The sequence below is a fragment of the Gracilinanus agilis genome, chromosome 3 (genome assembly GCF_016433145.1).
Source record: "Gracilinanus agilis isolate LMUSP501 chromosome 3, AgileGrace, whole genome shotgun sequence".
Taxonomy (NCBI): Eukaryota; Metazoa; Chordata; class Mammalia; order Didelphimorphia; family Didelphidae; genus Gracilinanus; species Gracilinanus agilis.
In genome coordinates, this window is record NC_058132.1 from 390,504,619 (window position 1) to 390,529,222 (window position 24,604).

Genomic DNA, 24,604 nt, shown 5'->3' on the forward strand with positions numbered 1-24,604 from the left:
GCCCCTACTTCTAAAAATTTCACATTGACATATATCAGGAGAGGTTCTATATCTAAATGTATTTGTGATGGGCTGACTAACATAACATTAGAATCTAAAATTCTTTTAGAAAAGAGGACCAATATGAACGGGGCAAAATTGATGAGAAACAACTTTAAAGTAATATTTATAGTGAACAAGACTCATTGTACATTCCTACACAGAAGAAAACACAGATTTATAGATGTAGAACTGAAGGGGTTTCTAATGTCATGGAACCCGATTCCTTTATTTTATAGATCAGGGGACTCAGATCTATGGAAAGCATTTCTCTTTTTCCATTGATGATGTGGTGGGAGCAAATGGCTTTGAATTGCAACCACAATTTGTATTAGCCTATAGAAAGACTGTCCTGACTGAAATCACAATGACAAATTGTTAAACAAATATGTCACATCTACAAATTTATGTCAAATAAAAAAACAATTACATTTTTACTTAATAGAAGAAACCTTCCAATTTTTTACATTTTTACAAAAAGGTTGAATATATAGTGTGTCCTTTTTAAAAATAACATTTAATTTCCCCCTATTAAATGTATAAACAACATTAAACATTCTTTTTTCAGTTTTGAGTTCCAAATTCTCCCCTTTCTTCTGATCCTCCTTCCCTCCCTCCTTGCCCTCCTCAGTCCCAGAAATAGTAAATAATTGGATATAGATTTTACACGTGCAATCATAAAAAAACATATTTCTGAGTCATTTTGTAGAAGAGATATCAAATTAAACAGAGAGAAGAAATTGAAATATATGTTTCAGTCTATATTCAGACTTCTTCAGTTCTTTCTCTGAGGGCAGATGATTTTTTATCACAAGTCTCTGGGGTTGGCTTGGAGCACTGAATTGCTAAGCATAAATAGATCATTCACAGTTCAAGAAATATTGCTGTCGTTATATATAATGCTCTTCTGGTTCTGCTCACTTAACTCTGCATCAGTTCATATAAGCCTTTTCAGGTTTTTCTGAAATTATCCTGCTTGCCATTTCTTATAGCACAATAGTATCCATCACTATCATTAGCATGGCTTCCTTTTGTTACAATCACTTATTATACAAGATTTGCCATTGTGTTCAAAAGATTTTGACACATTCCTAATTCTTTTATAATGAAATAGCTTATCATATTGAATATTAAGTACACTTTTAATGGACAATTCATTTTTCTAAGTCTAGCTGTGGATATAACCAGTGGATTTTCATTAGGGTTCAAATCAGTGAATTGTCAGGTCATTGAAAAATGTTTATCTTTTCTGAAATACATTTTTTAATCTTTTGTGAGTCATCATGGTTCAAGACTATGTTGTATTATCCTATATCCATTTGGGACTTTCCGTAGTTCTGTAATATACTGCTTCTCTGTATATCCATCAAAATTCATCATTCCCTCAATGAGTCTTTCAGGCCCACTAAAAGTGAAACATTTCTAAAACATTTTGTGAGTTATTGTTTTACAATCTGATGAAGCGGGACAGCTGCTACAGGCTCATTTGGATGCTTCTGACAACAGTTTTATTTTTGGTCTCCAATCTTTGTATTGCCTACCCTAAAACAAGATTTTTTTCTTCCTCTTCATAGCAATGATTAGCAACTGTTGTTTTTATTGGCTTTTTTGCTATTCTTCAACTTCAAGAAACTCAAACTACACTATAGAGGAATTCATAACAGTCCCACCTGCTTTTGTCTTTGCTTGTTTTCTGAGGATTAACTAGGCAGTTTTTCAGCAATGATTTGTCAGTTCTTGGTATTGTTTTTCATTTTTACCACACTTGCCTTTACTCAAAGTCTTAATGGAACTGATTTCAATGTGGCCTGGAATAATTCTTGAAATGCTTTAATTCTCCATGCTAACATCTCCTCTGATATCTGTCATTCAAGTATGCTCTTTTACAAGTTACTTTTGCCCATTTCCAATGGCATTTCCATTCTCAATAAGCCTCAAAATTTTAAATTTGATAAAAGAGAACATTGAAATGTGTATGGCTCAAAATTTGGTATTCATTGGACAAAGAAGGTGGGGGAAACAGATCCATCCTGTTTCATCTGAATGAGGTCCAATTAGCTTAGCTAATTGTTAGCTTAATGTAAATAGAAATGCTCTCACCTATGATTATTGATATCACATATTAAAATAATTCCTTGTCTTGAATAATTTGGACATTATTTTATATTGGTAATAAAAGACAGAAGATTATATTCATAAGATCATTCTTCAAGGATTTTCTTGGAATTGGTAGGAGAGATATTTAACATTTAACCTTTCCATGACCTTATATGACACAAAACTATATTCTATAATGTGTACAATTTCTCTGTTGTCTTTTATTTTTTAAAAGTAAAGTTAAAATTCTTTAGTAGAATATTGTATGTGCATCTGTTTGTATGTGTTGAGGTTCTGTCTGGAAAAAAATAGGTTATACCTGAACACCTTTAGGAATACATAAATTATTATCCTCCCTAATATTATATGGGCACTTGTAACATGAAAATAATTGCTAATAGTTCTATCATCCCCTTGCTAATAGAAAAGCAATGTAGCAGTGCAAAGCAGACCACCTAAGGAACAATAAGACTTTGTTTCAAGTCCTATTTTGGACAAATACTAGTTATGGGATACAAGTCACTGAATGTCTGTGTCTCATGTAGCTCTATGACTAAATAACACAGAGGACGTACTGTTCTGCATCAGTGTTAGAAATGTCCACAGGAGGGGCTCTACACACCAATGACATGAGGCAAAGAGGTAACATCTAATGATAGATTTCCCAGGATTCCATGCAAGGCTACTCTATTAGTGAAACTTTACAGTCTACCAAGGTTAAGACATTTGTGCTAGAGCCAACCCTTTATTATCTGTGGTAATGGAGGGCATGGATAATTGAAATCCTCTAATAATCTGAAAACTTCATTTAGTCATTAGTTTTCAGCCTCCTCCCCCATAAAATTCTTTGCCGTAGCTACTGACAATTGAAAAATTGACTAATTGGAGTTTTTTTCTTCTTTACCTGTTCCTTCTTTCCCTCTCATAGAATTAATAATCAAGCAATAAAACTGTCAAAAGGTCAGAAGGGAGAGAAAAAAAGGACCTGCATAATCTACAAAATGGATAATTAACCTCTGAATAATAGAGATTTCACTGTATATCACTGTCCTTCATATGAAAAAGTGATACTGCTGATGGTGTGATTTCTCATACATGAGACTGATTAAAAAGACTGATGTATACTGCCTGACTATAACGACTTTTCTCCCCCCTTAACGGTGACTTGAGCCTGCCAGGTATTCGATTTGCAGTTATGACTCTTACCACTATCATGTGGCATGATATGTTCTATCAGATTGTGAAACCTCATTGCACACTGTTTCATATATATTCTGCTGCTGCCAAATCCTAGGTTATATCTCTGTCAGTGCTTAGGGCTATAAGATATCCAGAGACAGGATATAGTTTTAATTTCTTTCTCTCATTATGTGGTTTCACAGACTGTTGCAGAATATTCAGCTATGGATTTGGAGAAGTTTGAGTATTTTCAGAGTTGTTTGTATCTAGTTAATAAAAATAAGCAAAAGTATGGATGAATTAGGCTGTTTTAATTACTTAAGCATCAAATTTCACTCACTACATTGTTATGGTAGCTCCCTATTTCTCTGCAATAGAGATGGGTTTTCCCTAAAATGAAGCAAAGCTGTCCAAGGGATTTTTCTTGGCCCTCAACAAGTAGCTTCCTGGTCACCTAAGGGTTTGGAAAAGTCCTATCCACAAGGAGTTGAGACCCTCTGATTTAGAGGGTTACTTTTTATTTTTTCTTAATCCTTATCTTCCATTTTAGAATCAATACTAAGAATTGATTCCAAGGCAGAAGAACAAGGGTAAAGGGCTAGGAAGGTACACTTCAGTAACTTGCCCAAGATCACACAGGAGGAAGTGTCTGAGACCAGGACCTCAATTCTTAAAAATTAAATTAATTAAATTAAAATTAAATTAAATTAAATTAATAAAAAATTAAAAAAAAATTAAAGAGCAAGACTGGCTCTTTATCCTCTGAGCCAACTAGCTTCTTCAGGACTTGGAAGATTTCTAAAGAACAAATGAGTCATCTTATCCTGCCCTGTTGACCAGAATTGGTTACATATGGAAATGACAGAGGCAGTAACCAGAGAAGCAAAGTCCCACTATAACTTCTTGCACATCCTCCTTGTTTTAGGACAAAGTAAACTTCCATTTGTTAACTATCCAATTACTTGTGAAGGTCTCAGTTCTTCTCAATATGGAACTTTAAATATGGTGTTGACATTAAGGCGGCCCCTAACAATTGTCATCACAATCTAATCCAGCCGAGATTATTTAAAAATTATCCAGATTGCACCCAGTCTGGCATAGACAATAACAAGGCTGTCATTGGTAGGGACAGAAATAGGAAACTGTGCTGGGGCTGGAGTAGATGGCTCTCTTTCAGTTTGGGGGTTTTCTGTTCTTGAAGAAAACAAAGATTTGGATTTAGAGGAAGAAAGAAAAAGTATGTGGACAAGTTGATGTCTTTTCCCAGATTTATAGGAGCTATACAGTTTATATAACCTGAATTCCATGATATAAAAAGTGTCCAATTAAAAACAGAATAGAAAATATATAGTAATGTAACATTTGAACCCAAATTAACCTCTTTAAAAACGTATAAGAACCCAACAAATTTACCTGGCCTTAGATTTCTTTTATTTGCTTTTATAAAATTCAGTTAATAGTGAATGATAAAGGACTTTAAAAGGGAATAGCTTGAAATTTAATGAAAATCACCTTTAAAAATCCAAATGGAAACAAATAAATAACATCCCGAGTCATTCATTTTTCTCTTTTCCAATTAACGGTTTGATAGCACACTTTCCCTGCCCTTCATAATGCATAAACATACTCTAATATCTTCCCATGTAGCTCCTCCACTCTATAATAGTTTGGTGCCATGATCATAGCATCCTCAAATACGACTTTATGAAGACCTCTTTATATTTTGTGCCAGGCAATATATAATGTAAACAACACAAATAAATGAGGAAGTTCCTCCAGATCTTTCAGGGATTTTCATCTAAAGCTAGCGAAAGATGATAAATCCAAAGTGTCTGCAACTATCTACCATTTCCCCTTTTCTTGTTTGTTTTCCAAATATTCCTCTTGTAACAGTACAAAACAATGAGCACAAAAGTAATGGCACTGTAGTGTTTAGTTGACTATTGAAGCTTTGAAACTTGACTGCTGTAAAAAAGAACTATACATTTCTTTTTTTCTTTATTTGGAAATAAGCCCTTACTTTTTATTTTATAAGAAACCTGTCAGAATTAAATTTCCCATTTTAGGAGTATGTTATGCCTTCAAATTCAGTTTTCAAAGATGATAAATTTGAATAATAGTGGCTAAAATTTATATAATGTTAAACGTTTGGGATGGGCTCCACAATATTATTTTATTTTTTCTTCACAACAACTTGAGTAACTTGGGGGTATTACTGTCCTTATTTTGCAGGTAAGAGAAATAGGGAAGGAAGAGGTTAAGTGACTTGTCTAGGGTCATATAGCTAGTAAATGTCTAACGCTGGATTTGAATTTAATTTTTATTCTTTTCTATAACTTTGTGTGTGTTTTTAAATAATCATCATTAAATTTACTTAAAACATATAATTTTCCTGATGATTTATAGGCTGCTAAATCTTGCCATTTTGCTTACATGGTGGTAACAGTTAAAAACTGGGGCAAGATTTTGAACTCTATCCAGGAGGGACACAAAAACCAAAGCAACTTGCTCAAGGTCGATGGATTCTGCATTAATTAATTCTGAGAAATGTAGGTAGCTTTAGGTACAGTATGCTTTTATTAGTTCCAAGAACTGAAGTTTTTCTTGTGTGCTGTATGAGATATTTCATGGTGCTTTTCTCCTTAATTTCATTACACTTCAGTGAAAAACTGGTCCATAATAAATACTTATTGAATGACTCCTGTATGATTAAAGGTCAAGGGAAATTATCTATTCTTGGAGTACTTAGACATTTGAGTGTGTGTATCATGGTCCCCTATGACAATTTGGTGAAGGCTACAGACCCCTTCTCAGAGAATTATTAAATTCATAAAATAAAATACTTGGATTTACAGGGGAAATCAATAATATGTATATGCAGATGAAATCCTGCCCCACCATCTAAGTTCTTAGATCCTTGAAATCTACTGGCTAAATCCTTGGATTCCTGGATCTATTCCCAAGCCCTCATCTTAAAGATCAGAGCACTGAGGCACAGAGAAGCAATTCAGATTGTCCAAAGTCATGCAGCTAATCACTTGCAGAGATAAGATTAGATTCCTACTCAAGTTTTCTATATGTCAAATGCATTTAGTTTATACTGTATTATTTCCTATTTATAATATTGTCTCCAAAGATTATAAAAATATTTGGTATTCTTGCGAGAATACCAAATAGGTCCAATTTATCAAAATTGGATCACAGTATATTACATTATAGCTGTGTCATGCCAACAACAAGAGATGCCTAATTGCTAGAATGCCAGATACATCTATGTTTGTCAAAATTGAATTTGGGAGGAAGCAACCCACAAGTATGGCTTAAAGTGTGGTCCTTTCCACTTCTAAGTCTTTTACCTAATAATCCTAAAGTAAGAAGCAGAGGACTGAATTGGGAGCTCTTTCTAGTAGTAATCTTTTGTAGTCCCTGGCTCTGCAACAATAGAAAGGACAGGAAAGGAAATGGAGTATGAATTGGAATTCCCAAGTGGCAGCATCATGGAATATAGAAGAGTTCCTCTGATTTCTGAATCATTCTGCCAGGATGTCTTAGGTCCTTAGATAGGGATTTGAAGAAAGCCATTTGTACATAAACTAGTCAGGGACTCCCTGACTCCTCCTGTGCATGAGGCTGTATTTGCCTGTTTCTATGATTCCAGCAAGATCTAAGAGTCTTTAGAAGAGGGACTAAGTTGTCTTTTGCTTTTTGCTGCCTATAGCACAGTGCTGAGTACATGGTAAGGATTTTAAATGGATGTTGACTCATCCATTCATTCAACAACATGAAAAGAATTAAAGGCAAATGGGAGGCAGCTGTAGAGATTACAGTATTCAGAAATTCTCTTTTCTCTCTTTAATGTAAATATGTGTGAGTGATGGTTCACAGTAGCAGAATTATGAATTGTCTATGCACCTGATTTAGCAAAGTAAAAAAGAATCATTAGAATTTCTTATTCTCAAGATGAAGCAACATGAATGAATTGAATCTAGAGTTTACAAGTCACTGACCAGGGATGAAGATATTTTTGTCATTTTTTGTTTTCTTTTCAGCATCACTTGTATTGGAATCCTGATGTGTAGTAGGGTACTGTTTCCTAATTCCTCTTTCCAGACAATATATTATGAACCCAGTATTACAAATAGAGCTGACCTAACACTGAATATCTGTTTAAAGTTATACCTTAAACTTTAAAGTTAAACAGGATATGCTTAAATAAATGTCCATTTAGATATGAAAATATCTTAGTTCCTTAAACAATATACTCTTATCCTATCCGAGGTGATGGGGAAATGGTTCAGGTTCATTATCCAAGGACAAAATTAGCTAATTTCTAGAATTTTCACTGGAAAGGTGATATTGGCCACCAGGAAGAATTTTTTTTTGTCTAGTGAAACTCATGAAGGTTTCTTGCTAAGGCAAAGAAGGGCTTTTGCTAAGCATGGAAGGATATGCATAGTCTCTTCAATATCTCATTTATTGAAGTACAGAAGAGGCAATAACATATTTGTAGAGCTTATAAAGCCCTTTTCTCATGACATCCCATTAAGCTTAATAATGTACATATTTTCCCCATTTTATAGATGAGAAAACTAAGACTTAGCTGTTAAGGGATTCACCCATCACCTCAAAACTATGCCTTGTAACAAAATCTTTTGGCATTTAGTGCATCACTCTTTACACTATGTAAGGTTGGGAGTTATTGACTATAATATGTTGAATTACCAGTTGTAAAACAATTATAATAGCATTGGCTTGATATTAAAAAAACAATTCTGGATATAATTTAATCTTTCTTTAATAACTCAGGAAATACTTCAGACTCCTGCAATGCCTGAGGGATGTGATTAGGCCATAAACTGTTATTACCCTGTAGCTGTGACAGGCCAACTAAAAGAGATGCCTAGTTGTTAGAATGTCAGATAAACTTATTTTTATCAAAACTAAATTTTGGAGGAAATAAGCCACAAGTGTTTAAAGAATATCTGACTAGGAATCAAGAGACTGTTTTCTTTTCTAGTCCTGTATCTTTAAGTGACTAGACTTTGTAGAAGTTAAATTGACTCTTTGGGTCTCAGTTTCCTCATCTGTTTATAGACATTTGTGATCTGAACTGGGAACCAAACTACTATTTTCAGGATTTCTATGATAAAATAGCTTATGAGATACCAACAATTGACTCTGATATGAACTTCTGGAACACGACCCATTCATAAAGTGAGAACTAACTGGCTTATGAACATTATCTAGCTAGAAAACAAATTCAAGTGGACAACAATGTACTACAAAATGGATGCATATGTGCTGAGAAAACACAAATTTACAGCTCATAAAAAGAAACGGACCTGACATAATCAGATGAATACAGATTCTGACATAGCAAGTTTAGTGCCTCTGACTGACCAAAAAAAAAAAATGAATGCTTGCACATGATGTTCAGTCCTCCTATGTCACTGAAGATAGTTCTGACTGTTTAGAAAGCCCTAGCAAAACAACAGAAGTATAGTCCTTAAATTGCAAAGTGGGTTTTAATTCAAGTAGTGTTTGTACCTGCTGCTAAAATGTTTTCTGGCTAATACAGCCACTAAAACCCAGCTAGTTTAGAATATTAGCAATGAAAGAAAAAAACAATATACCTTACTCTTCTCATCATACCTCGAATCATGCTGTAGATCAAGACCAAGCATGGCAATATCAAAATGATTTTACTTTTGTTTAATTGTCAAAGCTGCCCCATGCCTCCACAACTCTATTACTATACTAATGCTTCTTTCTCTTGGTAAACCTGAACCAATGGATTTTATGTCAAATAAAGACTGACTACATGAAGTTGTTTTTTATTTGTTTTGTTTTTGTTTTTGAGAAAGGATTACAACATAGGTAAATGGAGACTTTTTTTTCCCCTATCCACATCTGCTTGGATGACTGGTATGTTTCCGCTCCCTTCTTCCTTTTCCTACTCTCCTTTTTCAGCCTCTCTCTTTCTTTATTCTTCTCCTCTCTGTCTCTATTTCCCTCTCTCTCTTGCTTTATATTTCTCATTATTGCTCTCAAAAAATTTTGAAACTCTCTTCAGGTTTTCTTAATATTAATTTTAAGAAATGCTTTTGTGACTCTTTCTGATCAAGATTTCCACTAGATAAATACTATTTTTTTAAAATCCACTATATTTAGATATCTTTAAAAAACACTAATCACACATATAACTTTTCTCTTTTCATATTTAGTTGCAGAATCTTTGTTTTTCTATTTTATTTGAACATTAAAGATAATTCACTCTATTGTACTTACAGACACCAGGAACAGTAGGTCCAGACGCTACTCCTTTTGGCTTTCCCTTTACCTCTTCAAGTAAATGATTTACTGCCTTCCAGTCAGAGCTCAAGTCTTCTAATTTTCTCTTTAATAGAAAAAGAATGCATTTTACTTATTAGATAAACACCTTAAAGACATTTATTGCATTATCTTATTCATTGCTTTGGATTACATTATTACATTAATACATTTTAGTCTAAAATTAATTGACCTTAGGTATTTTTCATACCTTGAGAGGTACTGTACAAAATTTAATCATTCATTGCTTTTACAAATAGTTCTTGAATACCCACTGGATGCAGGACATTTAAAACAGTAAATTTTTATTTCCAAACAAGTTAGAATAATGATTTGTTAATCATTTATATTTTCCTTTTTTGAGAGTCTGAATAGACTGGTAACTACAGTTTTGTAGCCCTTGGGACAAAGGTCCAAACTGTTCTCTGAAATGGTTGGATCAGTTTACAATTCTACCAACAGTGTATCTATTTTTTCCTTCTCCCTTAAATACTGCCTCATTTACTCATTGGGATATTTGTATACAACAGATCTCAACTGTTGAATGAATTTATCTAGGTTAGCTAGATGCTTAGAACATGAAGTTGATGTCAGTAGTTTTATCTCCATATTCACTAGTTAGTTTTTACTAACTAGATGGAGGGAAAAAAGTAAGGTTTGGTTGTTATTGGTGGTGAGTTACAGGAATTACCTCAACCCTTAATCACATGCTATTGGCCCCATGAGAGTGTAACTGGTCAATCTCAATTTTAATTGTGATGCTTTATGACCTGATTGATCCTAGTCTTCAGGAGCTAAGGTTTCTCAGACTTGATGCCTAAAACCACTTTGGTTACTGAGTTTCAGTTGGAAATGAGAGGGGCTGGGTCTGTATATTTGTTGCTTTTTTTGGGGTGGATAGGACGTCTGAGCAAAATAAACCTTTGTTTAATGTCTAATGATATTTGCAAGGCTCTCATTGTAACCCAACATCAAATTTGAACTCAAGGGGATTCTCCTCTTTAGGTTGCCCCAATGTATTAAAAAAAAAATTAAACTCAAGTGTGTGTCCTACTGACACTAGGCTAATTCATCTTTTATACATAGTAAAAACCTTGAACTGTTCTAATATGTACAAATGGTTCTAATGCAGTGAAATTTATTATGAGTATATTACTAGAAGCCACAATCTTAGTAAGAATTAGAGATAAAATTACATATATAATTAGTCTTTCTACAATAAAACACTAAGGAATTGTAATTTTTGAACTCAATGGGCTTATACATATCTTCATTCCCTTTTCCTCTTCTTATAAACTAGAATATTTTCTATATTGTTGTTTTGTCTATGTGAGTCATTTGGGATCTATATGGTTTATTTTTTGGGTTTGCTTTTTTAGAGTACCATAGTAGTCAGCTGGGATTTTTTGAGAGGAGTTAGAAAAAAGCTAATTCTAGAGTCAAGGAAAAAGGTCAAAAACATAAATAGTTTAGTTCTTTTCCCATTTCTGCTTATATTATAAATTATAGTCATTTTTATTGCTATAGAAAGCAAAAATAAATATACATATTTACAGAGGATTATATAGGGGCACCTAGGTGGCACAGTGGATAAAGCACTAGGCCTGAAGACCTGAGTTCAAATGTGGTCACAAATATTTCTTAGCTGTGTGATGCTGGACAGGTCATGTGACCTCTTTGCCTTTTTTTTCTTCATCCGTAAAATGGAGTATATCAGCAAAGCACTGTTACTGTGGCCTATCTAGCAAGACGGTAATATTTTTTGTTATATATATATATATATGTATATATATATATATCTTTATCATTGTATTCTTTTTATAATTGAGTAAAGAAAAATTATATTTCTCTAATACCTTAGTATATGAACTTATAAAAATTGAGAGCAATTGGTGTAATGTATAGAATGCCAGGCCTGGTGTCAAGAAGACTCATATTGCTATGTTCAAATCTGGTCTCAGACCCCTCCTAGCTATGTGACTCTGGGCAAATCACTTAACCCTGTTTGCTTCAGTTTCCTCATCTATAAAATTACTTGGAGAAAGAAATGGCCAACTACTCCAGAATCTTTGCCAAGAAAACCTCAAATGGGATCAGAAAGAGATAGACACAATTGGAAAATGACTGAACAACCAAAAAAAATGGGTAAATTAACATAGAAAATCATAGATTTTAGGACTTGTAGTGACTGCAAGAAATCATATGGCCTGGAAAAGGCTACCATTAAATCTTATTTGAAAGATGAAATAAGCAGGGAAGGGAAATGATTTGACTAGGATGGGAAAGTCATTAAGTGATAGAAGTAAGGATGAGAGTCAGTTCCCTTCCTCTTGATGTAGTGACCCAAACATTTTATCACAATCTAATTATATATGTATATGTATTTTATAGAGATATATGAATATCAAAGGAATTATTTATTTCTCTCTCCCTTCCTCACTCCCTCTCCCTCCATTCTTCCCTCCCTCCATCTTCTCTCTCTCTCTCTCTCTCTCTCTCTCTCTCTCTCTCTCTCCTTGAATATTCATAATATGGGTACAAGTTATGACACAATGTTAGAGAAAGACTTGTTTAGCCAAAGCTGGAAAAGTTCATCACCAACTTCATGAGTAGCTGTTGAAATTTTAGGGCATGGTTACCTCTGGAAAACTACCCGCTAAATCAGTGAGAAATTCCAGACTTCAGGAGAAGGGAATATTTTCTAGTGATGAAATTTAATTTCTTACATGTATTCAAATCACCTCAATGGCCATATAACATTAATGATATTGTGAAACAAAATTCTATTATTCTTGGAGGAGAGCAAAGGAAAAAGTTAAGAAAATCTATAATATTCTATAACAGAAAATGATCCTGAGCTTGCTGATATTCAATAAACTTTTCTCCTCAGATTATTCTTTCAAGGCAACCTTGGTTTCTTATAAGCTATACAAGTGGGATTGCTTTGGGCTATTTGCAAACTATATGAATGGGGAATGGACACTATTTTTGGGCAAATATTTTTGAGCACTTTTAAATGTTTATGGGTTTTTACTGTTGATTTTTGTTTTAACGTTTAATATGTATAACAATTTTTCTCAGTGTTGTTGGTTTTTTTCCATTAGGATATAATCTTAAGGGCAAAGACTGTCTTATTTGCTTCTATCTCTATTCCCAATGCTTAGCACAGTGCTTAATGAATTTTCCTTCTATCTCCTTATCATTAGCAAGTCACTTCATTGCTCTTGAGCTACCTCACTTTCCTCATCTATCATATCAGAGCCCTGAAAAGTAGGGTTTTTAACCTTTTTCGTATGTCCATGTCCTACACCCCTCTAGTGGTCTGGTGAACATTAAGGATCCCTCCTTAGAAGAATGGTCTTGAAGGTGTATCACAAAATGCATGTTATTACAAAGAAAAACTGATTATATTGAAATACAGTTACGAAATTTTAAATATTAATGTTGAAATATTTTAAAGAAAAAACAATCTAGAGAACAAGGTTAAGAATCTATCATCTAGAAAGTACACTGGATTTGGATTTGGAATATTGAAGTCACAACTCTCTTCCTCGTTGTGTGACTCTGAACAAATAACATTTCAGTTCCATTAGACAATCATTTATGAAGAGCCTGTCATGAGTTTGGGGAGGTATGAAAACAGATGCCACGCAAATCTTACAAAATGGGTTAGAGGAAGGGAAAGTGGTATAGTTACATGAGTACAAATAATTGCTATGAGATAGAATGTGATCAGTGGAAAGGAGAAGTCCAGGCAAAGGTAAATGAGAAAACAGAAGAGAGAGGGCAACATAAAAATTGTGTCGAGAGCAGTACAATTTTTCAAAAGTCTTAAACACAAAGACCAGAGTTTTATATTTCATTTACTAGGTAGCATAGACTCACTGAAGGTTTTTGGGTAGATGCATTAGGACGGTTATGCAGATGACACTGTGGAATACAGATTATAATTGGAACAGAAAGACTATTTGGGAAGTTTTCACAGTAGCCTTGAGAAGAGATAAGACCCAAACCAGAAACTTTCTATAGAAATGGAAAAGAGGGAGACAGACATGAAAGCTATTATAGAGACAGAATTGATAAGATTTCCTGATTTTATTTACCTTCCTGATCTCATCTTCTTCATGTAAAAAGTGAGATAAAAATATTTGTAGTACCTACCTTATAGAATTGGTATAAGGATAAAATGGAACAATGCCTTTCTTTATAAATTGTGAACCACTATAAATATGTCAGCTATTAGTAGTGGTATTTAGTAGCTGTTTTTTTTTATCACTTTGCTATTTTGAAAATTAGTTCTATCTTGAAGGCAACAACTGTTTATATTTTTATTTTCTTTAATTCCTAGGCATATTTCAGTGCCTAGCATATAGTAGGTTCTGGATAAATTCTTGTGGAATTAAAATGGATTGAGCGAATCCTCTCTGTCACATTTTTAGGAGGTTGTGGGTGGATAAGAGTTGTACAAGATGGACAATCATGGACTGTCTGTATTATCTCTGATCTGTATAATAGGAAGAATTACCTACATGGACGAAATTACAAATCTATTGGAATATTGGAGTAATGTCAGTCATCAGGTGATTGAAAATTCTTGAGATTTACCATGGGAACAAACAATTAAAATATTACATAAAAGCACTTTCAGTTCTTCCAAAGAATGATACCATAGAAGTCTACTGTATATAATTTGTACAATATTTAGCACACTGTGTACTATCTACCTAACCCAATTATTATTAGAAAAACATTTTGCAAACCATGAAGTGCTCCATACTGTTGTACTGAGTGTTAGCTCTATGATGCTTTTGCTACTTGTTGCTACCCAAACTCTCCAATGTCCCAGGTTCCAATATTTTCTTTAGTCTTTAACTCTATAAAGTAGAGGGGAACAGTGGGAAATCTAAACCTTGGTTGGTCCTATTTTTGAAGTTACTCAGCAAGATGCAAGTGAATTTCTAAGAGACAAATGCTTATAAGTATTTTACAATTCATTTATATTGCTTTTTCCATTATTAAAAGGATTGATTCCTGTTTTTCAAATTTTGTCAAACATACTTATATATGTATATTTAGGAACACGTGGTTTTTTGGAATGAGAAACTGCAAGTAAGTTTGGTTTCTTATAAATAATCTTTAAAAGTTTCATTTGTATTTAATTTAAGTTAAGAGGAAAAAGGAATTAGAGTTGAAATCACAATACAGACTATGTCTCATATAAGTTTCTCAATTAAAAATCTTTTATTTTAAGATCCAAGGAATATAATGAAAAATACTTTACTAAAATTTCAAGTGTCCCATGCTGATCCATAAAGAAATTTAAAGATTACTAATTCAGTTCTACATTAGCCAGTAGGAGTAGTGGTATTTTGAATAGGGTCTTGAATAGAAAGAATAGGAGATTTAAAGGCATTTTTTTATTTTGATAAAATCTAGGTGTTTGCCTTTACACTATAAAATATTCATATAAAAACTAGAAAAAAAGAACCCTGCTAAAATCTGGTTATTTGTGGGGGAGGAGTGGTATGTGTGTGTGTGTGTGTGTCCGTGTGTGTATTGTCCAAATTCTACCATGTAACTCCTGATTCAGTTAACACTAGTGAATCCTCATTACCTTCAGGATCAATATGAAATTCATGATTTGCCTTTTTAAAGCCCTTCATAACCTGGACCCTTTTTACCTTGCCAGTCTTGTTCTACATTACTTCCCATCTTGTATTCTTTGGGTCTTTGACATGGGTCTTCTTGATGTTCTTCTCACTTGGTACTCCATCTCCTAACTTTGGTAATTTTACATATAGGCTTTATCCCATGCCTGGAACTCTCTGCCTTTTTATTTCCAATTTCTGGATTTCCTGACTTCCATCAAGTCTTTGCTAATGTCCAATCTTTGGGAAGAAGCTTTTCTAATTCCTCTTTATATCATCTTTCCTTTGAAAATGTTTCCACTTTATCCTACAGAGTTCTTGTTTATTCATAGTTTTTTGCATGTTTTCTCTCATAATCGACTATGAGGTCCATATGAGCAGGGATTGCTTTTTGTTGTTCTTTGTATCCCAAGAATTTAGCACAGTATATGATACAAAGCTGATGCTTAATAAATCATAGTTGACTGACTGGATAATTGGTGATAGGCAGATTTTTCTTTATTATTTCATTAAAGATTTTTAAAGAGAAATTTGAGTCATAATTTTCTTTGTAACTACTTCCAATCGTAGCTCCTATTAGTAAAATTAAATATAGACATTTAAATTTAGATTTTCATATTTAAAAACTATATAACTAAAATCAATACCTATTGAAATAAAAAGACATGTACACTTAGAAATGGAGGATGTCACATACTGTAACACACAAAATGTTTCATAATAAATTAGAAAGATGTTTTTAGATAAACTGCAATACTACACTGATAACCTGGAAAGACCAGTTGGTAAGGAGTCGAAAGCTGTAGGTTCAAATCCCTACTCTGTAATTGTGTAACCTCAGACAAGTCATTTAAGCTGTCTAGAATCTATAAAAACAAGAGGACCTCTCATGCTCCTTGCAGCTCTAAATCTGTGAACCCAATCATCTTGAAACAATATAAATCACAAACAATGAAAACACAAGTTTAGCAAATAGTTGATCTTAAAAGAATTATTTTGAAAAGTTGTCTTTTTTGAGAATATAATTTCATACCATTTAAGACATTTTACTTTTTTGAAGATTATTTTTCACTAATTCTTATAATTGGACATAGGTCTTAGAAATATTAGCTGTTTTCTCTGACAATTTTAGTATGGGGGCTTAAAGTAATGGGAACTCAATGGATAATTTCTTGAGTAAATGCTATTATGATGTGGGATGTAATATTATAAACTTTATTCAGTTTATTGGCTTTTCCCCAAAAAATCTTGGTTTAAATGGCTTACTTTTCAAATCACTCTCAAAATATAAACATCAGTAAGCAAACCACAAATTTAAGAAAAGAAATAAGGCATGAGCTAGATAGATTCCAGAGCAAATTTTTAAAAATAATGATGATTAATAGAAATCAGCTGGGTTCTCCAAACAAAGAACCCCAGATTTATATAGGAATTGATTTATAAAGCAGAAGGTAGCCATAGTAGCTTTCATTTTTAAAAGCTTTCATTTGAAAATGATCTATGTTCGCTACTTTGGCTTTATAAGGGACTGAGAAAGATTTATGTGGATAGAAAGATATATTATAAATATAGAAAAGGAAACAAAGTTTAGGTCTAATCAATTTAACAGGAGAGAAATGACCAAATATGTATTAGTGTTGGGCACTTAATAATATTAAATGATAATATTAATAATTAGTTATTAGAAATAATTAAGTACAATAAATAACAATAATAGTAAATAGCTAGCTTTTATATAGTACTTTAATGCTTGCAAAGCACTTTGTAACTATTATCAAATATTATCTTCTTTTCCTTATAACAACCCTGTGAGGTATTAACCCCATTTGACAGATGAAGAAACTGAGATAGACAGTAATTAATTAACTTGCCTAAAATCACAGAGCTAGTAAGTATATGAGGTAGAATTTGAATTCAGATCTACTTGACTCCAAGTCTATTGCTTTATCCAATGTGAAACTAGCTATTTCCCTAAAAGTTTTTAAATGTGACTAGCTTCACGTCTCATAAGATTTGAAATGTGCTACTTGCTTTTAACAGGAGAAAATAAATGCTCTACCTTTACTGATAGATTAGGAAGAAAACAACCTATTTTTATGGTGACTGGAAAAGATATGAAATCTGGGCCAGGCTCAGGAATCTACCACTGTGAAGACATGGAACCAAAGTAACATTCAAATGATTAATTAAGGAGTATTTGCAAAACATTTAGTAATGATATGAGATAACTGGGTATAGCTCCCCATGTCTTCCTCTATCCTTTGTGGAAGTCACACTTGCAATCTCTGGATGGCAGCCACCTGCACAGAGAGAGGTAGGGTTTCCTGACCTGCAAGGGGCAGCAGGCAGGTTCTTCTTCTTTCATAGTTTGGTGAGATGTTTTCTTCCCTCATTTGATAGGTTTTCCTTCCACGAATAAGAGCTGGGCCATAATTGTAAGATGATACCATATCAACTTTTTAATTTATTTTGGTTCCAAGATGTCTTCTTCAGATTAGCACAATTACATCTATACCACAGGCTACAGTGATACAGTTGACAACAAATGATGACAACAAGGTTCAAGAGGTGAGCAGCGGGAGACATCTTCCTATCACAGTTGTATCTGATCAATATTAAGGGATTATATATGCTTTGATGGAGACTAGTGGAAAGACTCTTCCCCTACATTAATTATTGAAGTTGTTACCCAGTCCTTCTATGAGGAAGAGTCAGCTAGTTATTATATACAGCTCTACCTTCTTGTGTTCCTGATTCGCACCTTCACTCTGCTAACTGGCTTTCTGTTTATTCCTTCCTAGGGATGAAGTCTTGAAAAACTAAGAGCTAACACTATAAGGCATCCTCTTAATTCCCATTCTTTACCTTGATGGTGCATGATTGCCTTAAATGACCTTTCCCACTGAAATAGGAGTTGGCTTTGCCCATTTCCACTACTAATCCTAAGGCTGATTGAGATGCACCACTCTAAATTATATATAAACTACTCTGTCTTCTAAAACCAGAGAAAGGTCTCCCAGGAAGTTCTGGAGTGATGAAAACTGACTTTTTTGAATATGAATTTGAATTACTTGGGCCTATTAAAATTTTTGATATGACTTCATCTCATGGCACTAATGTTCATGGATAGGTGCTTCTACTACTACTAGGCTGAATCAGAAGTCTAACTTTGGTAGAAACCTTATTGAGTTGAGTTTCCTCAAAGTCAGAAGTTTCTCTCAGTTAAATGCTAGACTTCATATCATACACATGTGTTTCATTGTTCTCTTTTGTTCTGTTCTTAATACAGTGGTTTAAAAAATGGGTATTACTCCTTGAAAATGTATAAAACTAATAGCTCTTAAAAAGCCTACTTCAATTACTGTTAGAGACATTGCAGTGATTGTTTATATGGGAAGTCAATCATTTCAAGGAATATTCAAGGCCTCAGTAGACTGGGATCAGAGGGAAAAGAAAGTGCAACTGAAAATTTGAAAAACAAAACAAAACAAAACAAGACCAACAGCTGATAAACTACTTCTTCAAATTGCCTAATTAATTCTCAGAAAGTAAGCTAAAACATTCAGAGGGAACTGTTAAGTGGGATTGTTATTGATTTGTCTACAATGCAACTTAGACTTCTTGAAATTAGAAGAACTCCTGTTGTGAGAATTCTTGATCAAAATCCCAGAGATGATTCAAGTACAGGGCCATGGGTGGAATTAATTGAACCCCCCACCCCCACCCCTTCTATTCCTATTGGGTCTCTGAAAATGAGCATTGGGTAACCAGTGGTTCCCTGTATATTTCCTCTTTTGGCATTTCATGCTTGAAAAGCCAGATGTCTGGTTTCCTTCAGGATAGTCTGTCTTCTCTCCCCTTTCCACCTTTCTTTCCTGCTCTATTATGAGCCTCTTCCATCTCAGCCTCCCTAATGAGGGGTGACATCTTCACGAACTTCCCAAGACTCCAAACTCAATCTGGGCATAGTTATTGGGACCCAGGATTGAGCAGGCCAGATGCCAGAAAGAGAGATGTGGGGCTACCAAACATGAAGTGCCTCAGCTAGGAAATTTCTCATCATCTCATGGGTAGCTGAGAGGTAGTTATAGCTTCAGGCGAGATGGTAGCTAATTATCCTCACCACCACAGCAACTGTAGCTCTCCTTAAATCACTTCTGTGCACCAGAAGGGGTTTGGCTCCAGAGCTAAATCCCTTTCCATGGGACACCACTGTAAATCAATCTTATTGTCTAATTTTCTATAAGAGGAGAAAAGACTCCCAGCAGATTCCAGAGAAAAAGAAGCTAGCTTTTCAGTAGCACATATTCAGACAAGACCCCTAATGGTTTGAAATGTAGTTCCTAAAAGGACCCCTATACTCCATCATCCTGAATTCTAAACCACCAGGCCAGGTAACAGATGTTCAGACAATATCAGTACTTTGCTTATAATCAGTTTAATTACTTAATGTTGAACTGGACCTACATTGTATCTACACTGGATTCTACCCTCAATGTCAGACGGGTTATTTTTTACTGGGTTTCTAAAAATGATTATTGTGGAATATATTCAAAAAGGAGGCAGGTAAGAACCTGCCCCACCACCAGTTGCTCTTTTAGCCACCATCTGTACGTTCTATACCTGGTAAAATGACCTTTCTTTCTCTCCCTAATATCATTCTCAAAGTCATCCCATTTACTTAAATCCATTTTCTCCTTTCTAATTTCTCAGACCTCCTGCATCTATAAAATCAGACAATATAAAGCGGGTGATCTAGCCTTACCTTAGGTCCCAGAAATCCTCTTTTGCTCACATCATCTATTTTTATTTTATGTGGAAAATCTCTCAGCTGTTTTTATTTTAGATGAAAAATTTCTTTTGATGTTTCTTTAGATGTCAAGAGGAGGCAAGTACCAGTGGCTTCTACCATGCTCCTCTAAGGTTCTCTTGAGATCTGAATGCCATGCCTCCCCATATCCTTGCTGAGATTTCTTCCACATAACACAGTGCAACAAATACAATCCTGTTGCATTTAATTATGCTTGTACTAACATAATTGTGCCTGCAAATCAAGTAAATTTCCTTTTATAGACTGGTTAGTTGTCTAGACATCTCAACTATCTGAGATAGCTACAAAGTTAGCAATGATTTTTCAAAAGCCTTCCACTCAGCGTGATCTTTCAATTTTTAAAGTAGTATTTTGTGTAGGTATTTTTCAAGTCTTTTTCAAGTCTAGATATGCATTTACTCCTTCAAAGAATTTCATCAGAGTCATTTTGCTTATAGAAATGCTGCTGCTTTTCCCCCAATAGATTAAATTTTCTTGTGCATACCATTTTCCAGGATAACCAGATAGGTAAAGAAGGGTAAGGGGATTATGGGGGTGGGGTGGAGGACCCTAGTTTTAATATTTTAAAAAGTCTTCTTTAAATTTTATAATTGTTTAAATACATCTAAAATTCCAACTGGAAAAAGTTGGGGACTATATAAATGCTCAGACACAAAATATTTCAATTCTACTTGCAGTTCCTCCCAACAAAACATAGTACTCTAACTTATCCTGAGGTAAGACATCTGACAGACAACCTTAACAATCTATGAAAAAAAAAAAAGCTGTGTGCCAAGGCCCTGGGCAAAAGCTCATTTGTGAGGGTCCTAGTTACTGCTTTGAGAAAAGAATCTAATGACAAAAACCAGCATGTTGGATGAATCAGCTTCCATCTGGTTCCTGCTAAGTCTAGAGGACATAGAACTGGTATCTGAGATAGATACAGGGCCTGAAGGAAGATTTTCAACATGGGGATGAATAAGACTTCATCAGTATATACAGCTGTTGAGGAAATTCCCAAAACAGTATCATCAGTAGGCCAAACTTGAAGTTAGATCTCTGTTAGGAGAACAAATAATTCCTAGCATTTATACTGTGCTTTAAAAACTGAAAACTGTGAAATTTTCCCTCAAAATCACTTCGTGAGTTAGGTATTATCATCCCATTTTAGAGATGAGAAAACTGGGACTGAGGTTAAATGATCATGTCACATAGTAAATGTCAGAATGGGGACAACCCATTTAACAACAATCCCTTCTACTCTCTGTGGCTTGTGCCTTATCTGGCTTGCTGGTTTTGACCTTGGCCCTGGGGCCATATTAGATTTTCATAATTTCCTTTACTAGTTGAGTTCCCTATTTCTGATTCTGCTACGCTTCATATTCTAACAGATCAACCACTAGGGTATTCCTATTAACTGACCTGATTCTTCCCATCTGAGGCCACATCTCTTGACCAGACTTCCAGGAAAATGGCACCCAACCCTAAGGGAGTTAACCTACTTAATTATGGAACTACTTCCCTGAGGCATGAGCTATTTAACCAATTCTATCCAGCAAGACTCGGATTAAGACTTATCCCACCAAGCCAGGTACCTTTTATCTTACTTGCTTATGTCCCTCTCTTGGCCAGCTCCAATTTCCACCTCTTGCTCAGTGCTCAGTAATCAGATCAATACTGCTCTACTACCAGTGTCCCTATGTCAAGACAAGGCAAGTTCAGAGCATTTATTAAAAGATCTAAAGTGTGCTAGACTCTCTGCTAAGTGCAAGACAACTTTATGGATCAACTCACTAAGTCCATGACTAATTATCTAGATGTTCTCTTCTCTGGCTACCTTCTCAACAGAGACTGTTTCACTTTTGCATGCGAGTCTTCAGCCCTTGTCACAGTGTCTGGAAAATAAACACGTAAAAACTTTTTCATTCAATAACCTGCTTCTTCCAGTGATTCCTGTATATTTTCCAACTGTGGTTCCATCCTTAGTTCTCATGCTTGTAAATACCATACGAGCTCTAGCATTGACTTACTTACCTTGTGAGTCTGGACCCAACCTTACTTAAGATCAAATATATCCTTGGCTTAAATAGGGTAGCATTAAGTGAAAAGGCTAGTTAAGAGACTTTTATAAAGTGGATAGAAGAGAAGATACAAAGTGTAGGCATTTTTTTTGGAGATGGAATGGAGTAGAGAAAATAAGGTGAATTATTTATATAGGAACAAATGACCATGTATTCCTAAATATTTCTGTAAATTATTATCCTTTTAATAGTATATACATACAAGGAACAGCTAGGTTACGTGGTGCATAGAGTGCGACTGGAGTCAGGGGGAATCTGGGTTCAAATCTAGTAGTTTCAGACACTTACTAGATGTGTGACTTTTGTCAAATCATTTAACCCCAATTGCCTAGCCCTTGTCATTTCTATCTTAGAGTTGTTATGAAGACAGAAAGTAAGGGTTTAAAAACAAACAACAAAAAAGTATATAAATATATGTTATGTATATTATATATTGTATATCATATATATATATATAATATTCAAAAATGAAGTCATTATTTTACCCAATCATATATGGGTCCCTACACAGGTAAAACCCAGTGGAATTGCTCATTGGATATGGGGGTGGGGGGGGAAGAGGGGAGGGAAAGAACATGAATCATGTAACCACGGAAAAATATTCTAAATCAATTAATTAAATAAAATTTAAAAACCAAATAAAGTAAAGAAACCAAGTTTCAAAAAAATTATATGGGTCCCTATATATCTTGACAAATTAAGTATTATTACTGAAGTTTCAAGAGCAGACATGAATTCCGCAGTTTAGATTACAATAGACTATAAGGTAAAGTTCATTGCTCAAGGTCAGATATCAAATACAGCTCATATAAAGGGAACTATTTCTTTTTTCTTTTTGTAAATAAAATCATTTTTTAAATGACTACAGCATGTATCTTCTCTGTTCATCCTTACTTTATTACACACCTTGGTAGCCTGGAACTCTGTACAGTTTAAAATGCATGAGGAATAAAATAAAGATAAAAATAGAAAGCTCCCCCTCTCAAAAAAATACATGTATAACCCAGAGGAACTGCTTATCAACTCCAAAAGGGGGAAGGAAATAGGGGAAGGAGACAACAGGAATCAGGTAACTTTGGAAAACTTTTGTATAAATTTGTTATTGGAATAAAATAAAGATTAAAGTTTTTTTATAAAAATATTCTCCCCAAAAGAGTTTCAAGTATTAATCCAATTAAGTTTTCCCTCCTTGTGACCCCAAGAAACATAGCATAAAGCTAGTGTGGGACAGTGGATAGTGAACAGACCTGAAGGCTAAATAGGGAGATTTGTTTCAAGTTCCATCTTTGATTCATACTGGTTATGTGACCAAAGGCAAGTCATTTAATCTTTCTCTTTGCCTCAGGCAACTTTTTAGAGACCCTAAATTGCAGAATAATAGTTTATCTACATTGGTAAGAGTTTCTGCTTAGAGTTCCCAGTTGTTAATGTTAATGTTAACTGTTAATAAAATGTTAATTACTGGCACACTGGAAAACAGAGTGGGCGGAGTAGAGGGAAGGCACAAGCATTTATTAAGTTCCTACTATGTGCTAGCATTGTGCTAAGTGCTTTACAAATATAATCTCACTTGATCCTCACAATAATTCTGAGAGGCACCAGTTTTACAGTTGAGGAAACGGAGAGACAAGGGTTAAGTGACATGCCCAGGGTCACAAAGCTAATCAATGTCTGCAGCCACATTTGAATTCAGATCCCCCCAATTCCAGTTTGAACTGCCTGAGGAGATGATATACATAGCACTTTCTTTAGTGTCCTGTCCATTTATCCTTCCCAGTGTGCAAATCTAAAGAATGCAGTAGTTAAGATTTTGGAAATGTACACCCTAAAGAAAAGATGTTGGAGCTTCTTGTTCTATTATCACTATATAAAAGATGACTTTTTAAACTGCTGTGCTAGCCTTCTTTATATCAAGACTTTTTTTCCTGACTCAGTTTCATGATTTCAGTATCTCTTTCTTGCTAACTAATTCTTCCATTCTAATTTCACCCTAGGAAGCTAGTGGACTCAGCGAAGAGCACTCCCCCTTCCTTTTTACATCAGGGCTTCAAAACAGTATCTGCAAAACCAGCATTCTGCATTGTATTGCCATGAGGATTATAGCTATTTAATTTTTTTAATTGGCAACTTTTTAGTTTCATTCGGGGAAGGTTATTTTTACATTCATTTCCCTTTTAATTAAAAAAAAAAATAAAGCCAGGGCACTAATCGTCTTTTGGGCTTTTGCAATTGCCTAGCTCAGAAGTGGTTCTTTTTAGTGAAATCAAGTAAAGCTTTAAATGAGAGTTACTCAAATTCAGCCCTTTATTTTTTTTGGCCATAAATGTAAATGAATAGACAATATTTAGTTATTTCTAATATGATATATTTTCAAGTTCTGTGTTTTAATATATCTTTTTAAAATGTCCTGACCAAAAGAC

General features: G+C 34.3%; 1 protein-coding gene across 2 annotated transcripts in view; it reads right to left on the bottom strand.

The window, feature by feature from the left end:
* The window catches only part of DMD (dystrophin), a 1,921,557-nt gene that overhangs the window by 778,738 nt on the left and 1,118,215 nt on the right, over positions 1–24,604 (bottom strand). For both annotated transcript variants that reach the window (XM_044670154.1, XM_044670155.1), the window contains exon 48: positions 9,604–9,712. In XM_044670154.1, coding sequence (XP_044526089.1) covers positions 9,604–9,712 — 109 coding nt within the window. The remainder of the gene's footprint in view (positions 1–9,603; positions 9,713–24,604) is intronic.